The sequence below is a fragment of the Heterodontus francisci genome, chromosome 47 (assembly GCF_036365525.1).
Source record: "Heterodontus francisci isolate sHetFra1 chromosome 47, sHetFra1.hap1, whole genome shotgun sequence".
Lineage (NCBI taxonomy): Eukaryota > Metazoa > Chordata > Chondrichthyes > Heterodontiformes > Heterodontidae > Heterodontus > Heterodontus francisci.
In genome coordinates, this window is record NC_090417.1 from 17,067,227 (window position 1) to 17,085,983 (window position 18,757).

Here is an 18,757-nt window from a genome sequence, read left to right on the forward strand (position 1 = left end):
TTAGCACCACAGCCTCACAGCTCCAGGGACCCGGGTTCGATTCCGGGTACTGCCTGTGTGGAGTTTACATGTTCTCCCTGTGTCTGTGTGGGTTTTCTCCGGGTGCTCCGGTTTCCTCCCACAAGCCAAAAGACTTGCAGGTTGATAGGTAAATTGGCCATTATAAATTGTCACTAGTATAGGTAGGTGGTAGGGAAATATAGGGACAGGTGGGGATGTTTGGTAGGAATATGGGATTAGCGTAGGATTAGCATAGATGGGTGGTTGATGTTCGGCACAGACTCGGTGGGCCGAAGGGCCTGTTTCAGTGCTGTATCTCTAATCTAATCTAATCTAATTGCGTCTAATTTTTCCGGATTGTGGCATGGCCTGCTTATTGCACTGTGCAGTGCATTCAAGATTGCTGCACAGCCACGAAGCTGAGAGGAGACACTGCTCGTGTGATATGAAAGTCTCGAGCTAGTACTTTTTATTATCTTTCATGTATTAAATGTTTTGTCGATTGCATGCACTTTCTATCTGTCACCCTTACTTCCAGTGATATTTCCCCCGTCACACTCTGTCAATAACACGCCTATTTTTGTAAAACAGCATTTCCTGTGGCTCACTGAGAGCAGCAGGCTGATGTTCAAGTGATACAATGAAGATTTTGTGTCCAGCACACAACCCTTGCAAGAATCACGCTTACTTCCTGTCACGCTTCAGCCATCACACTTCAGCCATTATACTTCACTTTATCCTCTGATTCATCCTGAGCAAACCCACCAGAGCCACCTTACAATATTGCACGTAATGTAACATGTCAGATGTCCCGCACACGCAAAATCTATGCCGCACCTGCAAATGATTGACTCGAATATCATTGATAAAGCAAAAGAAAAGAAAGACTTGCATTTATATAGCGCCTTTCACGACTTCAGGTCATCCCGAAGCACTTCACAGCCAATCGAGTACTTTTTTCAAGTATGGTCACTGTTGTAGGAAATGCGGCAGCCAATTTATGCACAGCAAGCTCTCACTAAACAGCAATCTGACGTCGACCAGATAATCTGCTTTTGTGATGTTGGTTGAGGGATCAATATTGGCCAGGATACCAGAGAGAACTCCCCTGCTCTCCTTCGAAATACTACCACAGGATCTTTTATGTCCATCAGAGAGGGCAAACGGGGCCTCTGTTTAAGCTCTCATCCAGAAGATAGCTCCTTCGACATGCAGCACGCTCAGTACTAAATTCAGTCTGGATGATGTGCTCAAGTCCCATTTGAAACTTCAGTAACAATGAAACATTGGTAATGGTGAACTTGATATCAAAGAAACATCAGGCCTTAGAGCGCATCACAGCACTGTGTTGAGGCAAAGCACCAATTGCACTGCAATCCAGTCCTCCCAACAGGGAGCTGCCCTCGTAGGGAACTCCGGTCAGATCAAACTCCAACAGAATAGCCCCAATTCTCCAATGCCTGCTCACTGGGAGTGTAGGATGACCCCCCCAATCACAATGTCCAGGCCCTTTGAATGGGTGGTTGGCTATTTGTGTTATTGTCTAACCCCACTGAGTGAAGCTGCAGGTGAGGCAAGGGTGGTTTAATTTGTTCCACACTTATTGAAAACTCTGGTGAAAGCCATCGCGTGATCCAAGGATATGTAAATGACCCGAGCACCGTTCAGAAAGGAGCAGTAACCTCTCCCCGATATCCTCGGCCAACATTGCGCCTTCCATCACAGAGTAACAGAATTGTTACAGCGCATGATGCTTGTGGGACGACAAGCTTCAGACCACAGCCCCAACTAACTCCAGAACTGGCCTCTCCCCTCTGGGCGACTCAGCTGGGCCGCTGAATGGAGCTTCTCCAGCAGACAAACACTCCAATCTCAGGGCTCTGGCGAATCGGAATCAGCAGGGAGGGATATCTGTGCCTATTCTCTACTAAATAGGTCACAATCTTTCAGCTGAAACACAGCCCATTCAGCCCATCGTGTCCGCACTGGCTCTCTGAAAGAGCAATTCCCTCAGTTCCATTCCCCTGCCTTCTCCCTGTAACCCTGCACACTCTTCCTTTTCATATAACCGTCTGATTCCCTTCTGAATGCTTTAATTGAACCTGCCTCCACCACACTCTCAGGCAGTGCATTCCAGACCTTAACCACTCGCTGCGTGAAAAAGTTTTTCCTCATGTCACTTTTGCTTCCGTTACCAATTATTTTAAATCAGTGACCTCTCATTCCTTATCCTTTCATGAGTGGGAACAGTTTCTCCCTATCTACTCTGTCCAGCCCCTTCATGAACTTGAATACATAGAAACACAGAAAATAGGAGCAGGAGTAGGCCATTCGGCCCTTCGGTCCTGCTCCGCCATTCAAAAAAAGATCATGGCTGATCGTCTAATTCAGTACCCTGTTCCCGTTTCCTCCCCATATCCCTTGATCCCTTTGGCATTAAGAAATATATCTATCTCCTTCTTGAATATATTTAATGATTTGGCCTCCACTGCCTTCTGCTGCAGAGAATTCCACAGGTTCACCACCCTCTGAGTGAAGAGATTTCTCCTCATCTCGGTTCTAAATGACATACCCCGTATCCTGAGACTGTAACCCCTGGTTCTGGGCTCTCCAGCCTTTGGGAACATCTTCCCTGCATTTAGCCTGTTTTGTCCTGTTAGAATTTTATAGGTTTCTATGAGATTTTTTATTTATTTAATTTAGAGATACAACACTGAAACAGGCCCTTCAGCCCACCAAGTCTGTGATGACCATCAACCACCTATTTTATACCAATCCTACATCAATCCCATATTCTCTACCGCATCCCCACAATTCTCCTACCACCTACCTACACTAGGGGTAATTTACAATGGCCAATTTACCGATCAACCTGCAAGTCTTTGGCTGTGGGAGGAAACCGGAGCACCCGGCGAAAACTCATGCAGTCACAGAAAGAACTTGCAAACTCCACACAGACAGTACCCAGAATCGAACCCGGGTCGCTGGAGCTGTGAGGCTGCGGTGCTGGCCACTGCGCCACTGTGCTGCCCTCAAGATCCCCTCTCATTCTTCTAAACTCATGAATATAGGCCTAGTTGACCCAATCTCTCCTCATACGTCAATCCTGCCATCCTGGGAATCAGCCTCGTAAATCTTCTTTGCACTCCCTCCATGGCAAGAACATCCTGCCTGAGATAAGGAGACCAAAACTGTACACAATATTCCAGATGCGGTCTCACCAAGGCCCTGTATAACTGCAGGAAGACATCCTTGCTCCTGAACTCAAATCCTCTTGCAATGAAGGCCAAAATACCATTCGGCTTCCAAACTGCTTGCTGCACCTGAATGCTTGCTTTCAGCGACTGGTGTACAAGGACACCCAGGTCTCATTGCACCTCCCCCTTTCCCAATCTATCACCATTCAGATAATAATCTGCCTTTCTGTTTTTACAACCAAAGTGGATAACCTCACATTTATCCATGGTATACTGCATCTGCCATGCATTTGCCCACTCACCCAACTTGTCCAAATCACATTGGAGCCTCTTTGCATCCTCCTCACAGCTCACATTCCCCCCCTAGCTTTGTGTCATCTGCAAACTTGGAAATGTTACATTTAGTTCCCTCACCCAAGTCATTGACATATATTGTGAATAGCTGGGGCCCAAGCACTGATCCCTGCGGTACCCCACTAGTCACTGCCTGCCACCCTGAAAAAGACCCATTTATTCCGACTCTCTGTTTCCTGTCTGTCAACCAATTCTCAATCCATGCCAGTATATTACCCCCAATCCCATGTGCTTTAATTTTGCACACGAACCTCTTATGTGGGACCTTATCAAAAGCCTTCTGAAAATCCAAATACAGCACATCCACTGGCGCTCCCTTATCTATTCTACTAGTAACATCCTCAAAAAACTCCAGGAGATTTGTTAAGCATGATTTCCATTTCGTAAACCCATGCTGACTTTACCTCTATCAAATCTCTTCTCAGCCTTCTTTTCTCCAAGGAAAACAGTCCTAACTTCTCCAATCTTCTCCTGAATCTTTTCTGCAATCATCCCAATGCCTTCATGTCTTTCCTAAAGGGTGGCACCCAGAACTGAGGCAGTTCTCCAGCTGAGGCCGAACGAATGTTTTGTCCAAGTTTAACGTAACCTTCTTGCTCTAACTCATATTACCAAAACAGATTTTCCTTGTAATATATTCTCATTGCTGTTTCCAGGACCTTGATGTGCACAAATTGGCTGCTGCATTGGCCAACATAACAGCAGTGACTACACGGCACAAAGTAATACCATAACTCCTTGGGATGTGATGAGGGATGATATCTATTCAAATTCTGCATTGCTTTCCTGGCGGTTTTACAACCAGGGCAAGGCATTGACATGAGGATGGCCTGGAGCGTGCAGGCTTGTGGGATGACGGGCTTCAGACCACAGCCTCAACTAACTCCAAAACTGGCCTCTCCCCTCTGGGCGACTCAGCTGGGCTGCTTAATGAATCTTCTGCAGCAGACAAACACTCCAATCTCAGGGCTCTGGAATCAGCAGGGAGGGATATCTGTGCCTATTCTCCACTAAATAGGTCACCATCTGTCAGCTGAAACACAGCCCAGTGCTGTAGATCCCACTAGAGACTCGTGAGCTCTGAACGTCCGTGTATCACATCAAGCACTTTCACTCTTGGGGATTTGTTAAATCTGGGTTGACTGAACAATCTTCACATGATCTGAACAGTTTCGTCTCTCTCTTTCCAACAAACCAACTGCCCATCAGAGAGTTGGACAATGAACTTTTTGACACTATCATTCTGACTGTTCAGTAGATTCACTATTAAGTCACCCACACCAACCATTTTGTCATGCACCACAGTACATGGCGTCTAGAGTTGAATGCCAACTGCACAAACCGTGGAGAGAGGATTGAGAAAACAACTGTGGGCTGTGCGATGATGGCTGGCTGTAATCTCAATGCAATGGCAAAGAAACCTAAGGGTTAATTCCACCATCCTCAGCTGCCAGCTTGATGGGATGTGGGTTGGAGACAGAGTCTGTCGGAGACCTGCACTCCCAGGCAGGTGTCATTCCCCACTTCGAGAATGGAATTCTGGAATCAGACCCAAACGTTCACTCAACACATGAAAGTTCTTGAGCCTGGAATTCTGCAGGACGTTTTTAGGGCAGGGCAGCACGCAATGAGAAAAAGAGGAAAGTTCAGACAACAGAGAGCGTGCTCCATCACTCTCTATGCCCTGTAAGAAAGAAAAACTTGCATTTCTATAGCGCCTTTTTCTGACCTCAGGATGTCCCAAAGCACTTCACAGCCAATTAAGTAGTTTTGAAGCGTAGTCACTGTTGTAATGTAGGAAATGCAGCAGTCAGTTTGCACACAGCAAGCTCCCATGAACAACAATGTGGTCATGAACAGATCGTCTGTTTTTGTGGTGACGTTGATCCAGGCATTCGTATTGGCCAGCTCACCGGGGGTAAATCCATTGCTCTTCGAAATGGTGCCATGAGATCTTTTACATGCACCTGAGAGGACAGATGAGGCCTCAGTTTAACATCTCATCCAAAAGACGGCACCTCTGACAGGCAGCACCTCCTTGTTTCGGCACAGCACTGTCCGCCTAGATTTCTGTGCTCACTTCTCCTGGGTGAGCGAATGAAGTCACAACTTTCTGACCAAGAAGCGAGAGTTCTACCCACTGAGTCATGACTGACACTGGTCAATTTGTGGCACCATTCCCTGCTCTCACACAAACTTTCACAGGTTTTCAAAACTGTGGGGTGCCTCATCTCCTTCAATCCTCCCTCACTTGTACAGTCTAATCACGCCCTTTGTAGACTTAATCTAACCTCACTCCTACTCCTTAGAAACTTGGCGGTGTGTTGCAGGATGGAGTTTATCCCTTGGCTTGCATGTCTGAACAGCTCAAGGCTGGGCTGCTGAGACATTTGCGAGAATGACTTGTTGAGGGAGCATCTCTTCTGTGACATTGGGGACGGGGAGAATGCCTCTGTCTCCCACAGCAGCACACGGCAAAATAGACCCCAACCCAACCACTCCGTGTTGTAAATCCTTAGATCGCCAAATTGTACCATGGATGTTCCCCGGGTGGGTTTGTTTCTGCAACAGTGGAAACGATTAAAAGTTTAAAAAAAAGCTTGGATTATTGTTTTGGGGGGTAAAGGGGAAATTAAAACAAAATGGAAAGGGAGACTCGATGCCGACTGTAAATACTGTCTATTAGCAGCTTGAACAGGCAGTGCAGCGGAGGGGAGATCAGGGTAGATTCAGGAGCACTCAGTCATCATGTTCTAGTAACTGGAAACTGCGATCAGAGAACTGAACGCAGTCATATCAGATCTTAACAAACATCAGGGGGCAGGCACACTGACATCACTCAGAACAATCTACTGTCCGCTGTAAAGTCATAAAACCCGACCCAATAGAACATAGAACATTACAGCACAGTACAGGCCCTTCGGCCCTCGATGTTGCGCCGGCCTCTGAAACCATCTGACCTACACTATTCCATTTTCATCCATATGTCTATCCAATGACCACTTAAATGCCCTTAAAGAACATAGATGTTTTTTATGTTGTTTAATTGCTTATTTAGCAAGTAAAAGACGCAAAATTATCAACTACTTCAGTTGCAAAACCAATTACTTCTAGACATTGGCAAAAGAACCAGAGGCAACATGAGGAAATAAATTTACTCAAGGAGTTGTTGTAATCTGGAATGCACTGCTCAAAAGGGCGGTGGAAACGTATACAATAATAACTTTCAAAAGGGAACTGGATAGATAATAGAAGTGGAAAAATTTGCAGGCTGTGGGGAAAGAGTAGAGAGAGTGGGACCATGGTACAGGAAACCATTTAAATGGAGGGAGGAAAAAGGAATATAGTGGTAGTAGGGGACAGTATAGTTGGGGGGATTGACGCTGCTCTCTGCAGCAAAGAGCGAGAGTCCAGACGGCTGTGTTGCTTGCCCGGTGCCAGGGTTTGGGACATATTCTCAGGGCTGGAGAGGAACTTACAGTGGGAGGGGGAGGATCCAGTCATCGTGGTCCATGTACGTACTAACGACAGAGGCAGGACAAGGAAAGAGGTTCTGCATAGTCAGTATGGGGAACTAGGCACCAAATTAAGAAGCAGAACCTCAAAGGTAATAAACTCTGGATTATTACCTGAGCCACGTGCAAATTGGCATAGGGCAAATAAGATTAGTGAAATTAATGCGTGGCTCAAAGACTGGTGTGGTAGAAGTGGGTTCCGGTTCGTGGGGCACTGGCACCAGTACTGGGGAAAGTGGTGGCTGTTGGGGCTGGTGTTCGAGTGAGCCACATAACTAGGGAAGTAGAGAGGGTTTCAAACTGAATAGTAGGGGCAGGGATCAAATTTGGGAAGATATGGTCCATCAAGGAGTAGAGACAAGGCAAGAGAGAAAGGTATTAATATGGGAAATGATAAACAGACTTACAGGAAGGGATAGTGCATACAAATCTATGAGTTTTTTTTTATTCATTCATGGGGCATGGGCATCGCTGGCTAGGACAGCATTTGTTGTCCATCTCTAATTGCCCTTGAACTGAGTGGCTTGCGAGGCCATTTCATAGGGCATTTAAGAGTCAGCCACATTCCTGTGGGTCTGGAGTCACATGTAGGCCAGACCAAGTGAGGATGACAGATTTGCTTCCCTGAAGAACATTCGAGAACCAGCCGGTTTTTTTACAACAATCGACAATGGTTTCATGGCCATTATTAGACTAGCTTTTTTAATTCCAGATTTATTAACTGAGTTCAAATTTCACCATCTGCCATGGTGGCATTCAAACCCATATCCCCAGAGCTTTAGACTGGGGCGTCTGGATTACTAGTCCACTGATACTACCACTACACCACAGCAACAGATAAGGCTAGAGGTTAGAAAAAATAATAAAAGGGTACAATTAAAGGCTCTGTATCTGAATGCATGTAGCATTCGAAACAAAACAGATGAACTGAGAGCGCAAATGGAAATAAATAATAGCCATTACAGAGACATGGCTACAGGATGACATTGGGATTGGGACCTGAATATTGAAGGGTATATGACATTTAGAAAGGACAGGAAACTAGGAAAAGGTGGAGCGATAGCTGTGTTAATTAATGATGGCATTAGAGCAATAGAGAGGGATGACCTATGTTCAGGAGACCAGGACATAGAAGCAGTTTGGGTAGAGATGAGAAATCCTAAAGGCAAGAAGTCACTAATGGAGTGGTGTACAGGCCACCTAACATTAACCACACTGTAGGACGGGGTATAAAGGAAGAAATAATGGCAGCTTGTCAGAAAGGTACAGCGATAATTATGGGCGATTTTAACCTACGTCTGGACTGGAAAAATCAGATGGGCAGAGGTAGCCTAGATGAGGAATACATAGAATGGTTTCGGGATAATTTCTTGGAACAATACGTTCTGGAGCAAACCAGAGAGCAGGCTATACCAGACCTGGTATTGTGCAACGAGATAGGATTAATTAATGATCTCATCGTTAAGGCGCCCATAGGTAGCAGCGATCATAATATGACTGAATTTTACATTCAGTTTGAGGGAGTAAAGAGTGGGTCCAAGACCAGTATTTTAAACTGAAAGAAGGGCAATTATGAGGGCATGAAAGCAGAGATAGCTAAAGTGAACTGGCAAAGCAGGTTAAGGAATAGGTCAATAGAGATGCAGTGGCAGACATTTAAGGGGATATTTCAGAATACATAGAATAGATACAGTTCAACGAGAAAGAAAAATTCCAAGGGCAGGATCCGCCATCTGTGGTTAACTAAAGTTTCAAGCTTAAAGAAAAAGCTTATAATTGCGCGAAGATAGGAGGCAGGTCAGAAGATTGGACAGAATATAAAAAACAGCAAAGAATGACGAAAAGATTAATAAGGAAGGTAAAATTAGAGTCCGAGAGAAAGCTAGCTGGAAATATAAAGACAGAGTTTCTCTAGATATTTTAAAAAGAAAAATTAACAAAATGAGCGTTGGTCCTATAGAAAGTGAGTCTGGGGAATTAATAATGGAAAATAAGGAGATGGTAGATGAATTGAATAGATATTTTGCATCGGTCTTCACTATTGATACAAGTAACATCCCAGTATTAGCTGTAAGTCAGGAAATGGAAGGGAGGGAGAAACTCAAGAAAATTACAATCACCAGGGAAGTGGTACTGAACAAATTGTTGGAGCTGCAGGCTGACCAGTCCCCAAGTCCTGATGGACTTCATCCTAGGGTGTTAAAAGAAGTGGCTAGTGAGATAGTTGATGCGTTAGTTTTAATTTTCCAAAATTCCCTAGATTCAGGGAAGGTTCCGTTAGATTGGAAAATAGCGAATTTAACTCCTTTATTCAAAAAGGGAGGGAAACAGGAAGCAGGAAACTCCAAGCCAGTTAGCTTAATATCTGTCTTAGGGAAAATGTTAGAAGCTGTTATTAAAGACAGTGTAACAGGACATTTAGAAAAATTCAAGGTAATCCGGTTGAGCCAACATGGTTTTGTGAAAGGGAAATCATGTTTAACCAATTTATTGGAGTTCTTTGAGGGAGTTACCTGTGCTGTGGATAATGGGGAACCGGTGGATGTACTGTACTTAGATTTCCAGAAGGCATTTGATAAGGTGCCACATCAAAGGTTTTTGCAAAAAATAAAAGCTCATGGTATCGGGGGTAACATAATGGCATTGATAGAAGATTGGCTAGCTAACAGGAAACAAAGAGTAGGCATAAATGGGTCATTTTCTGGTTGGCAAGATCTAATGAGTGGTGTGCCATAGGGATCTATGCTGTAGCCTCAACTTTTTACAAGTTATATAAATGACTTCGAAGGGACCAAAGGTATGGTTGCTAATTTTGCTGATGACACAAAGATAGATAGGAGAGTAAGTTGTGAAGAGGACATAAGGAGGCTACAAAGGAATATAGATAGGTTAAGTGAGTGGGAAAAGACCTTGCAAATAGAGTATAATGTGGGAAAGTGGGAAATCGTCCACTTTGGCAGGAAGAATAAAAAAGCATACTATCGAAATCTTGAGAGATTGCTGAGCTCTGAGTTGCAGAGGGATCTGGGTGCCCTAGTGCATGAATCGCAAAAGGTTCGTATACAGGTACAGCACATAATTCGGAAAACTAATAGAATGTTATCATTTATCGTGAGGGGAATTGATTCCAAAAGTAGGGAGGTTATGCTTCAGCCAAATAGGGTATTGGTGAGACCACATCTGCAGTACTGTGTACAGTACTGGTCTCCTTATTTGAGGATGGATGTAAATGCATTGCAGGCAGTACAGAGAAGGTTGACTAGACTAATACCTGGAATGGGCAGCTTGTCTGATGAGGAAAGGTTGGACAGGCTAGACTTGTATCCGCTGGAATTTAGAAAGGAGGCGACTTGATTGAAACATATAAGATTCTGAGGGGTCTTGACAGGGTGGATGTGGAAAGGATGTTTCCCCTTGTGGGAGTATCTGGAACTAGGGGGTCACTGTTTAAAAATAAGGGGTCGCCCATTTAAGACAGAGATGAGAAGAAACTTTTCCTCTCAGAGGGTCGTGAGTCTTTGGGATTCTTTTCCTCAAAAGGCGGTGGAAGCAGAGTTTCTGAATATTTTTAAGGCAGAGGTGGATAGATTCTTGATAAGCAAGGGGGTGGAAGGTTATCAGGGGAAGGTGGAAATGTGGAGTAAGCAGCTCAGCCATGAACCTATTGAATAGCGGAGCAGGCTTGACGGGCCGAGTGGCCTAATTCGTCTGTTCGTATGAATAGCTCTTTCCAAAAGCTGGCACAAGCACGATGGGCCGTATGCCCTCCTTCTGCGTTGTATGATTCTATGGCAGTCTGTGTGAGCTTTACCTGGTTGCCTCAATGGTTGGATTGGAATTTGTTGGGGTTGCTCCCAGACTGGCCTCAGGGTTTATTCTCCGGTTGTTTTTGTCTCTCCCAGAACATTTCATGTTTGGGAATGCATCAGTGGTAGACATGGCAGGACCATATCTTCTGGATGAACTTCGTGGTTCAAAGACCCTCCTGCCTTCCCCCCAACCCCATTTCCCCATGGGTATCTGCCTCAGCTCAATTGGTAGTGCTTTGTGGGTTTGAGTCCCACTCCAGAGACTTTAGCACAATAATCCAGACCAACAGTCCCACTGTAATACTGAGGGAGTGCTGCACTGTCAGAGGTGCCGTCTTTTGGATAAGATGTTAAAATGAGGCTCCGTCTGCTCTATCAAGTGGGCGTAAAAGATTTCGGTACTATTTGAAGATGAGCAGTTGCAGTGTCCAGGCCAGTCACTAATTGGTCATTTAACTGTGCTGTTTGTGAGATCTTGCTATGCACGATTTGATTGCCATGTTTTCTTAGGTTACAACAGTGACTACACACTAAAAATACTTCAGAGCTGTGAAGCATTTTGGGGCATCCTGAGTTTGTCAGAAGTGCTGTAGAAATACATGTTTTTTCTTTTTATCTGTCCATGTCTTCACTGGGGAACTCAAGCTTTTGCCAATCCAAATCTTATTAAAAAATCTAGAGCAAACATCCTGTTCTCAAACATCTCTCTCTTCAGCCTTTAAAATTGAAATTCCTGCTGTAAATCTTTACAATTTAATTTTACAACACAAACGGTTACGCAAACATCTTGTGCATCACTTTTCAAAAAATTTTAACCCGTCATTTTTTTCTCGCTAACTGAAATTAGTGAAAATTAACTGAAACTAACTGCGAAATAAAGTTTCAAGATTTTGAACGTATGAACAATTCCACATTTTCGCAATAGCATGATAAAATGAACCCATTTTAATCTCTTCAGTAAAGTTTTCAGAACTTCCTGAAAGTCTGAACTTTGATTCAGTATTTTCGCCCGCTCGCTCGGCTGCTCAGAGCTGACCAAGGACGTTCTGAGCAAGTGCAGGCTGAGGAGTGTTCCAGCCTGCAGTCTGTGCCTTGACAGGAGTTGAAGGACTGAATGTCGTCATGCGAGGATTTTGAGAGTTTCTTTACTATTCTACCAGCCCTGCCAAAAGACTTTGAAAGAAACTGGTGGTTGAATTCTCTGAAGATTTATTCCAGGTCAGTCTCATTTGAGACTTCAGTCAACACGAGCTGTGACCAACACACCTAAACAGTTCTCAGTCGCTGAGCTTCTCTGCAAGCCAGCAATGCTTGTTCGGGAAGAATTGAGATTCCTTCCTTTCCTCAGTCAAAAGGTTGAAGATTGAGGCCAAAAAAAATCTTTTTCAGCTCAACCTGGGATCTGAGAGCAGTTTTTTAAAAATTAAGAAATGGCAAATTGCATAAGCAATGAATATTGCAGCATTTTATTGAGATTTTTTAAAATATTGCTGACAACAATTTATGTTCATTGAAAGACTGCATAAGGCAAGTGCATTAACAGCACGCAAACTGCTTTCACACAGAACATGGAGCAACAGAAGCAGCTGAGAGCTGGGGCGGAAGAAAGGATGGGGGTGAGGTAGTGGATACTGAGGTGGAGAAAGGGACAGGGAGGGCTGTGGGTGGGGGGAATGGAGGTGGGTGGGGATGTGGAGCGGGTTGTGAATGGGCAGGCTGTATGTGATGGTGTTCGATGGGCCAGAGATGTGCAGGGGACGGCTGGAGGTCAACAGGACCTCGGCTAACGAGACAATGGAGAGCTGCCCTTTCGCTGACACGTTGCACCTTCAGTACTGCACTGAAGTGGCAGCCTAATTTATGTGGTCATTGTGTATCCCTTGAACCCATGGCCCCCTGACTCGGAGCAGCTGAGTGAAGCAGATTCCAATTATCCAAGGCACTAGTCCCCAGAAAGTCAGAGCTGTAAACTAACATACACAGGCAGAACAGAGAAAATCTCTGAAACATTTCCAGTTCACACAGCTCGTAACTAATGTCAGTTTGCCACAGCTTAATCAGTCCGTGGTTCTGTGAAACCTCAGTGCTCAAACTCTGTATTCCAGTAACAAGGATCAACAGAAGGAATTGAAAGTTAATCAATTTTTAAATATCAAACTAATTTAAAAGAACACTTTCTGATAATTGTGTATCTTTATTGAGAAAGCTATCATTTCAAGTCGATCTCTTCACTGGATCTGTACAATAACATGCCCTGGGGTAATGACCCTCCTGTCATGGCCCATTCACAACTTAAGTTACAAGGTCAGACCAATCAGTATCAAACTCGGATATCTTCCATTCACAGACTTCACAATCAAGAGAAGTTTTACAAGATAGAATCGACAGTTCTCGTGCCAAAGTCCCTCAGTACAGCCAAATTGGTTGGAGATTGAGATACTGCTTCAGGCATCCCGAAGCCTTGGGGAGTCTGTTAAGTACGGAATAAACAATGGAATCACAGCACAGAAAAAGGCCAAGGTTCACCGTGCCTGTCCTCGCTGCACAGCGGATCTATTTACTCCAATGCCATTTGCCCACTCCTATTCTGCATCTTTTAATTCAGCTTTCTCTTAAATGCCATTCCTAGACTTGAATGTCAACTTGTGTAATCTGCATTTTAATAGTAACCTCCCAATGACCCTTCTCTTACTCGTCCTATGTATGCTCTGTCTTGTTATTGATTCTCTGTCCAGTAGAAGTAATTTTCCTGTTGAGTTTACTCTCCCAATATTTCGAACACAATTATCAAATCCCCTTTTAATCTCTGCTGCAGTGAACATAGTCCCAGTTTTCCTGAGTCTCCCATTCCTGAGATCATCTTCTCGAATCCACTTGTACCTTTTTCATTGCTCTGATACCGTTTGAGCCCAGGTACCAGGTACATTGCACAGAGCACTCCAACTGTGGCTCAATCTGTGCCCTGCACAAACTCATCATCGCCTCCTTGCTCCTGTGCACCAGTAAATATAAAGTCCTGAGGTCATTCAAAAGTGCAGGTGACAGTACTGAGGTGAGAGCTTGCCTCGGCAATGAGGCTGTGTTGCACGGTTGGTACCCTGTTACTCAGATGCTCCAGGGTTTGAAAAGAAATGTTTAAAATGCACAAGTTCTCAGCGTGAGGCTGAATTAAAACCGGAGTGTGCTCCCTATTATTTCAAGTGAACACCTTGCAATTTTCCAAAAGCACTGTGAATAGTCTCATTGAGGCTTTTTATTCAAAATGGAGGCCATGAATAAGCTGCTTTCAGAGTAAATATGTGACGGTTGTCACTCTGATTGCACACATCTTTCGACAGCACTGCTGCACTCTGCTTGACCGCTGGGAAGCTTCTGAGAAGGCACATTGTCCATTGCTGTTATGGGTTCACCAATGATGTGTTATTAATCACAAGAGGCAACTCACAAGGCCTGGTAGGCTGTTTGACATTGTTCGGCTGGATTAGACCGAATGCACTACTTGGTGACTGTGCTATTTCTTTTAAGACAGCAGATCTCATCGCCTGATATTGGAAGAATGGCAGACTCTCCCCTTATCAGCAGCTGGAGGGAAGGGTGCCAAATGTTACAGGGTGGGTTATCCGTCCTCCCAACTTGAACTGGACTGCGAGTGCGCCCTCTGCCCACCAATTGGCCAACTGTGTGAAAATCACTGTCGAGTGATTGTTCCCGACACCCTGTGGGGTCTGGACCCGCATTTCATTCCAATTTTGGGGCCCCGACACCAAATGGAAAATAAGGAATAGTAAGGATATATGGGAAGGAGGGAATGGGAGAGCGATAAGTAGCGAACAAAGAGGAGAAGAGATGAGAGAGAGAAAGAACGTGAAAAATTAGGGAATAAATGAACGATTGAATGAGAAACAAGATTAAGATAATTGGCAAAAGAACAAGAGGAGACTTAGGAATTTCATTTTCTGCAATAGAATGCACTGCTTAAAAGGGTGGAGGAAGCAGATTCAACAGGCAGTTGGATATATCCTTGAAAAGGAAACAATTTCAGTGCTATGAGAAAAGAGCGCGGGGGGGGGGGGGGGTGTGGAATGGGGCAAATTGAATAGCTCTTTCAAAGAGCCAGCGCAGTAAGGATGGGCCGAATGGCCTCCTTCTAATATTCACAAGATGGAATGAGAGAGAGAAAATGAAGGAGGGAGGGAATGAGATTAACAGAGAGGGGAAAGTGAAGTGGGTGAAGAGCAAAACTGAAGAGAATGAGGGAAAGGAGAAGGAAGAACCAGATTGGGTGGGAATGAAAAAGAAAGACAAAAGATGGCAACAGAGATAGAGAGAACGAATGAAAAGCCAATGAAGAGATTGACAGATACACAAAGCCTTACAGATCATTGACAGACAGGGTATAGGATGATGGTAGAGTCCCTGTGGGGTCCATTTGAAGACGTTCTACCATCTGGGAACCATGGTTAGGAAGCTTGTAATCAGTAACAATGCAAGCCACTGTGCAACACTGCTCCTCCATCTTTTTCAGGTATCTGGGTTAGCTGAACGATCTAAACTGGGTCAGATCTATTCACATGCTGTTAAACTGTGTCGTTTTTAGTACACTTACATCTGTCTCTCTAACTTTCGGCATGCTTCCAAAGGAAACGTGTCGATGTTGATGGATTCAGTTTTTTCATTACTCGGTCATGGCTCTGTACAGAGGTTTGTCGATGGGAAGAAAATGCTCCAAGCTAGTGTCTTCCCCTCTTAATCTGTGAGCATCTCGCAATTTGGAATCAGAGGGTTAAAAGGACAAGGATATAAAATATATGGGCAGAGAGCGAGAAAGAATGAGAGGGAAAAGTAGAGAGGAAGACAAATAGAAAAAAGTAGTGATAGAATTAGAGTTGGAGAACGAGTTACAAGGAAAGTGTAAGTTATTCAAACGCTGTTGTGTGAAGCAGAGGAAATACAGCAATGTGAGAGGAAAAGAAGAGTAATGCGGTCTCCAATCGTGCACAGATGCTCCACTGTGCAAAGAATTATATAATTATTTACAGTACAGTATTACTCCCTTCTGCTTAATCCGACTGATTGCAATTGACCCAACAGATCATTGCATTATTACAGATAGGTTTGCAAGGGTGAGACTCGTCAAGTTATCTCCATGTCCCTCTGTGTCCTTTGACAAGAGAGGATATTTCAGGTGTTGGGTCATCCTCTCTTTTTGTACAGGTCAATTTGCCAGAGTTTGGTGCTGAACTTTGATAACCAACTATTTTAATAATAAAAAAACCGCACTGCTGAATCCAATTTCTGTGTTATCTTGGCCTGCGTCTTTCTCAGATGTCACTAAATTATCGTGCCAGAATAGTAATTCAAGCCGTCCATTGGCTGTCACATCTCCAGAGGGAGTGTAGGAGGTTATGAAAAGACCAGTCAGTCTTGGGTTTCTTTTTGAAATACTCTTACATTTGCTTCTCATTTGTATGGGATGGTCTCTCCATCATCCTTCTGGGTTCACTGGTAGCAAAGACCAAGTATTTCTGTGGCTTTTCAGATCTTCTTTTGGGGATTCTAAACCTCATGGCCAATTTCATTGAGGTGACTGATTTAGCTCGCAGGCTGAGGGATAAGTGTAACTCAGTGTATGAGAACACAATTACAAAAATGCAGTTTTTATAGTGACTTGCATTTCCATCGTGCTTCCCAGATGCAGGAATGATCCTGAGCCAAGGTGGCGATTTACAGGATAGGCACGGACTATGTCAGGTGGGGATTGGTGGCTGTGGCTGCCGCTGCCTCTCTTCCGCTGTCCTGACTGTGCCCCAGTGGCCTGGAGAAGGGAGCATGTGATGTCCGTGTATGATGCCTTCCACAACTGGTGGGAATAAGAGCGTCTGATGGATTCTGTTAGCAAGATTTTTGTTCAGTTGCAAAGGTTTATTGCTTCACTTACAAGATTTCATAGTTTAATTGGGCTACCTCTTTGTTTATCATTAATGGTGTCTTGAAAGGGGCTCTTGTCGTGCTGATTCCTGTCAGGTTGGGACGCTTGGGTTACCCCTATTGGCCCAATTGCAGTTGGTATAAACGCAGGAAGATCTCAAAATGCTGTATAAGGAGAGAAAGGATAGGGTGGGCACCGAGCATTGGGAAGGGGACAGGAATGGGTTAAAACCTCTGTCTCAAACCCCATTTAACAGAAGGGACTAACGCCATTGTTTAATGGTGGGCAGAGATATGGCACATGGATGATTTGTCCACTAATATCACCAAACCGCATTAGCCCCATGTTAACTAGCTAACAGCTGACACACAACCTGATAGTTTCTTCACTTCATGGGCTGGATTTTGTTCTTCCCCCAGGCGTCTGATCCGGGGGTTGGGGGGCCCGACGATGACTCCGGGTGATGCCCGACGCCAGTAAGGTCCGGCCCGATCCTCCCGACGGCAGCAAGGATCCGTGACGGTCCCCACCAACCCCCCAGCTGCTGGCCGACGGGACCACGATTTAAATAGGCAAATCGATAAAAATTAATAAATTTAAATACACTTACCTCCAATCTTGAGGGCCAGCCGCGATCTTCGGCGCGGCAGATGGCACTCCCGTGCCTTCAGATCTCTGGGGAAACACGATGCCACACTGGGGGATAGCGGGGAGGAGGTAAGTTTGTCAGGTGCGGGGATTGGGGGGGATCGGGGTCAAATACATATCATGGCTGTGGGGAATGGTGGGAAGAGTTGGTGCAGTTTGTGGGGGGAGAAGGTCAAATGTAAAAAGTAAGTGTTTTGGGAGGGAAAGGGCAAATAGTTACTGTAATTGTTTTGTTGTGGGGGCGGTCGGAAAGGGGCATAAAAAATTTCTTCATTTAATTTTGGGAGACCTTGAAACATTTAAATATGGCAGCCGGGCTGGTTGCCCTTTAAAAATGGCACTCACGCCTGCGCACAGACAGCTGACATCATTGATGGGGATGGACAGCCCGCCTCCTCCATGTGATTGTGGGGGGGTGGGGGTGGGGTGGACTGCCCCGGCTACTTAAATCAGCCGCAGCGTTTAGGATCGCAGGGGCTCTTTGGCATATGGCCCGCGTGGGTGGGCCGCCATTCTTTGGGCTCGCCACCTAGACGGGCGGGGGGCTCTTAAAATCCAGCCCAATGTGCGTAATGTTCCAGTGATAGATGCTGGAACAATTGCGCAGAGCGTTTCCCCCTTACCTGCACACGTGGTCAGTCTTGCAGATCTGGTGGAGCACCAGGCAGTTTAGCTTGTCCATGTCTTCGTATGAGCACACGGGTACAATGGTTTGCCGTCGCCTCTCCGCGCAGGCTGGGTCGTTGCAGGAGCAGAAGAGCAGCCGGTAGCTGTACTCTGCCGGCACCCGATCAAAGAACTGCCTCAGTGATTTGTGGCACTTGCGGCGATTGCAGGTGTCGGAGGGAGAGGTGCGCTTGACGCAGGTGGAGATGTAGATCGAGCGGTACCTTTTGCAGGTGTCGTTGAGGTTGCAAGCCTTGGCTGCATCCAGACACTGGTTTCCTCGAGCCCCAGTGGGTTCCATTCCTGCAACACGATGATAAAGAGAGGAAGAAAATAAATTACTTGGGCTTTAATCAAGAGTTTGTGCAGAAAATAAAAACTGACTCCTGAGAGCAGGTGATGTTTCCGCAATCTTAAATACTTGACCCCAATCGCAGATGCAGTGCTGCAGATAAATACAAGTACTCTCTTGCATTCCTTGTGGTTCCCAGGATGCCTCAACAGGATAGAAAAATCTAGATTTGGATATCTTCAAGTCTGCTGCAAAGTAATTTTGAATATAATAAAATTCCAAGTAGGCCAGGGTTGCCCAAACTTAAGCCGGGGGCCAGAAGATGCCCCTTAAAGTCCAAACAATGT

At 45.0% G+C, this 18,757-nt stretch overlaps 1 protein-coding gene across 2 annotated transcripts in view; it reads right to left on the reverse strand.

Annotated features, from left to right (window-relative positions):
* Positions 1–18,757, reverse strand: part of LOC137357255 (GDNF family receptor alpha-2-like) — a 217,401-nt gene that overhangs the window by 55,642 nt on the left and 143,002 nt on the right. For both annotated transcript variants that reach the window (XM_068023453.1, XM_068023454.1), the window contains one exon: positions 18,076–18,421. In XM_068023453.1, the coding sequence (XP_067879554.1) occupies positions 18,076–18,421 (346 nt within the window). The remainder of the gene's footprint in view (positions 1–18,075; positions 18,422–18,757) is intronic.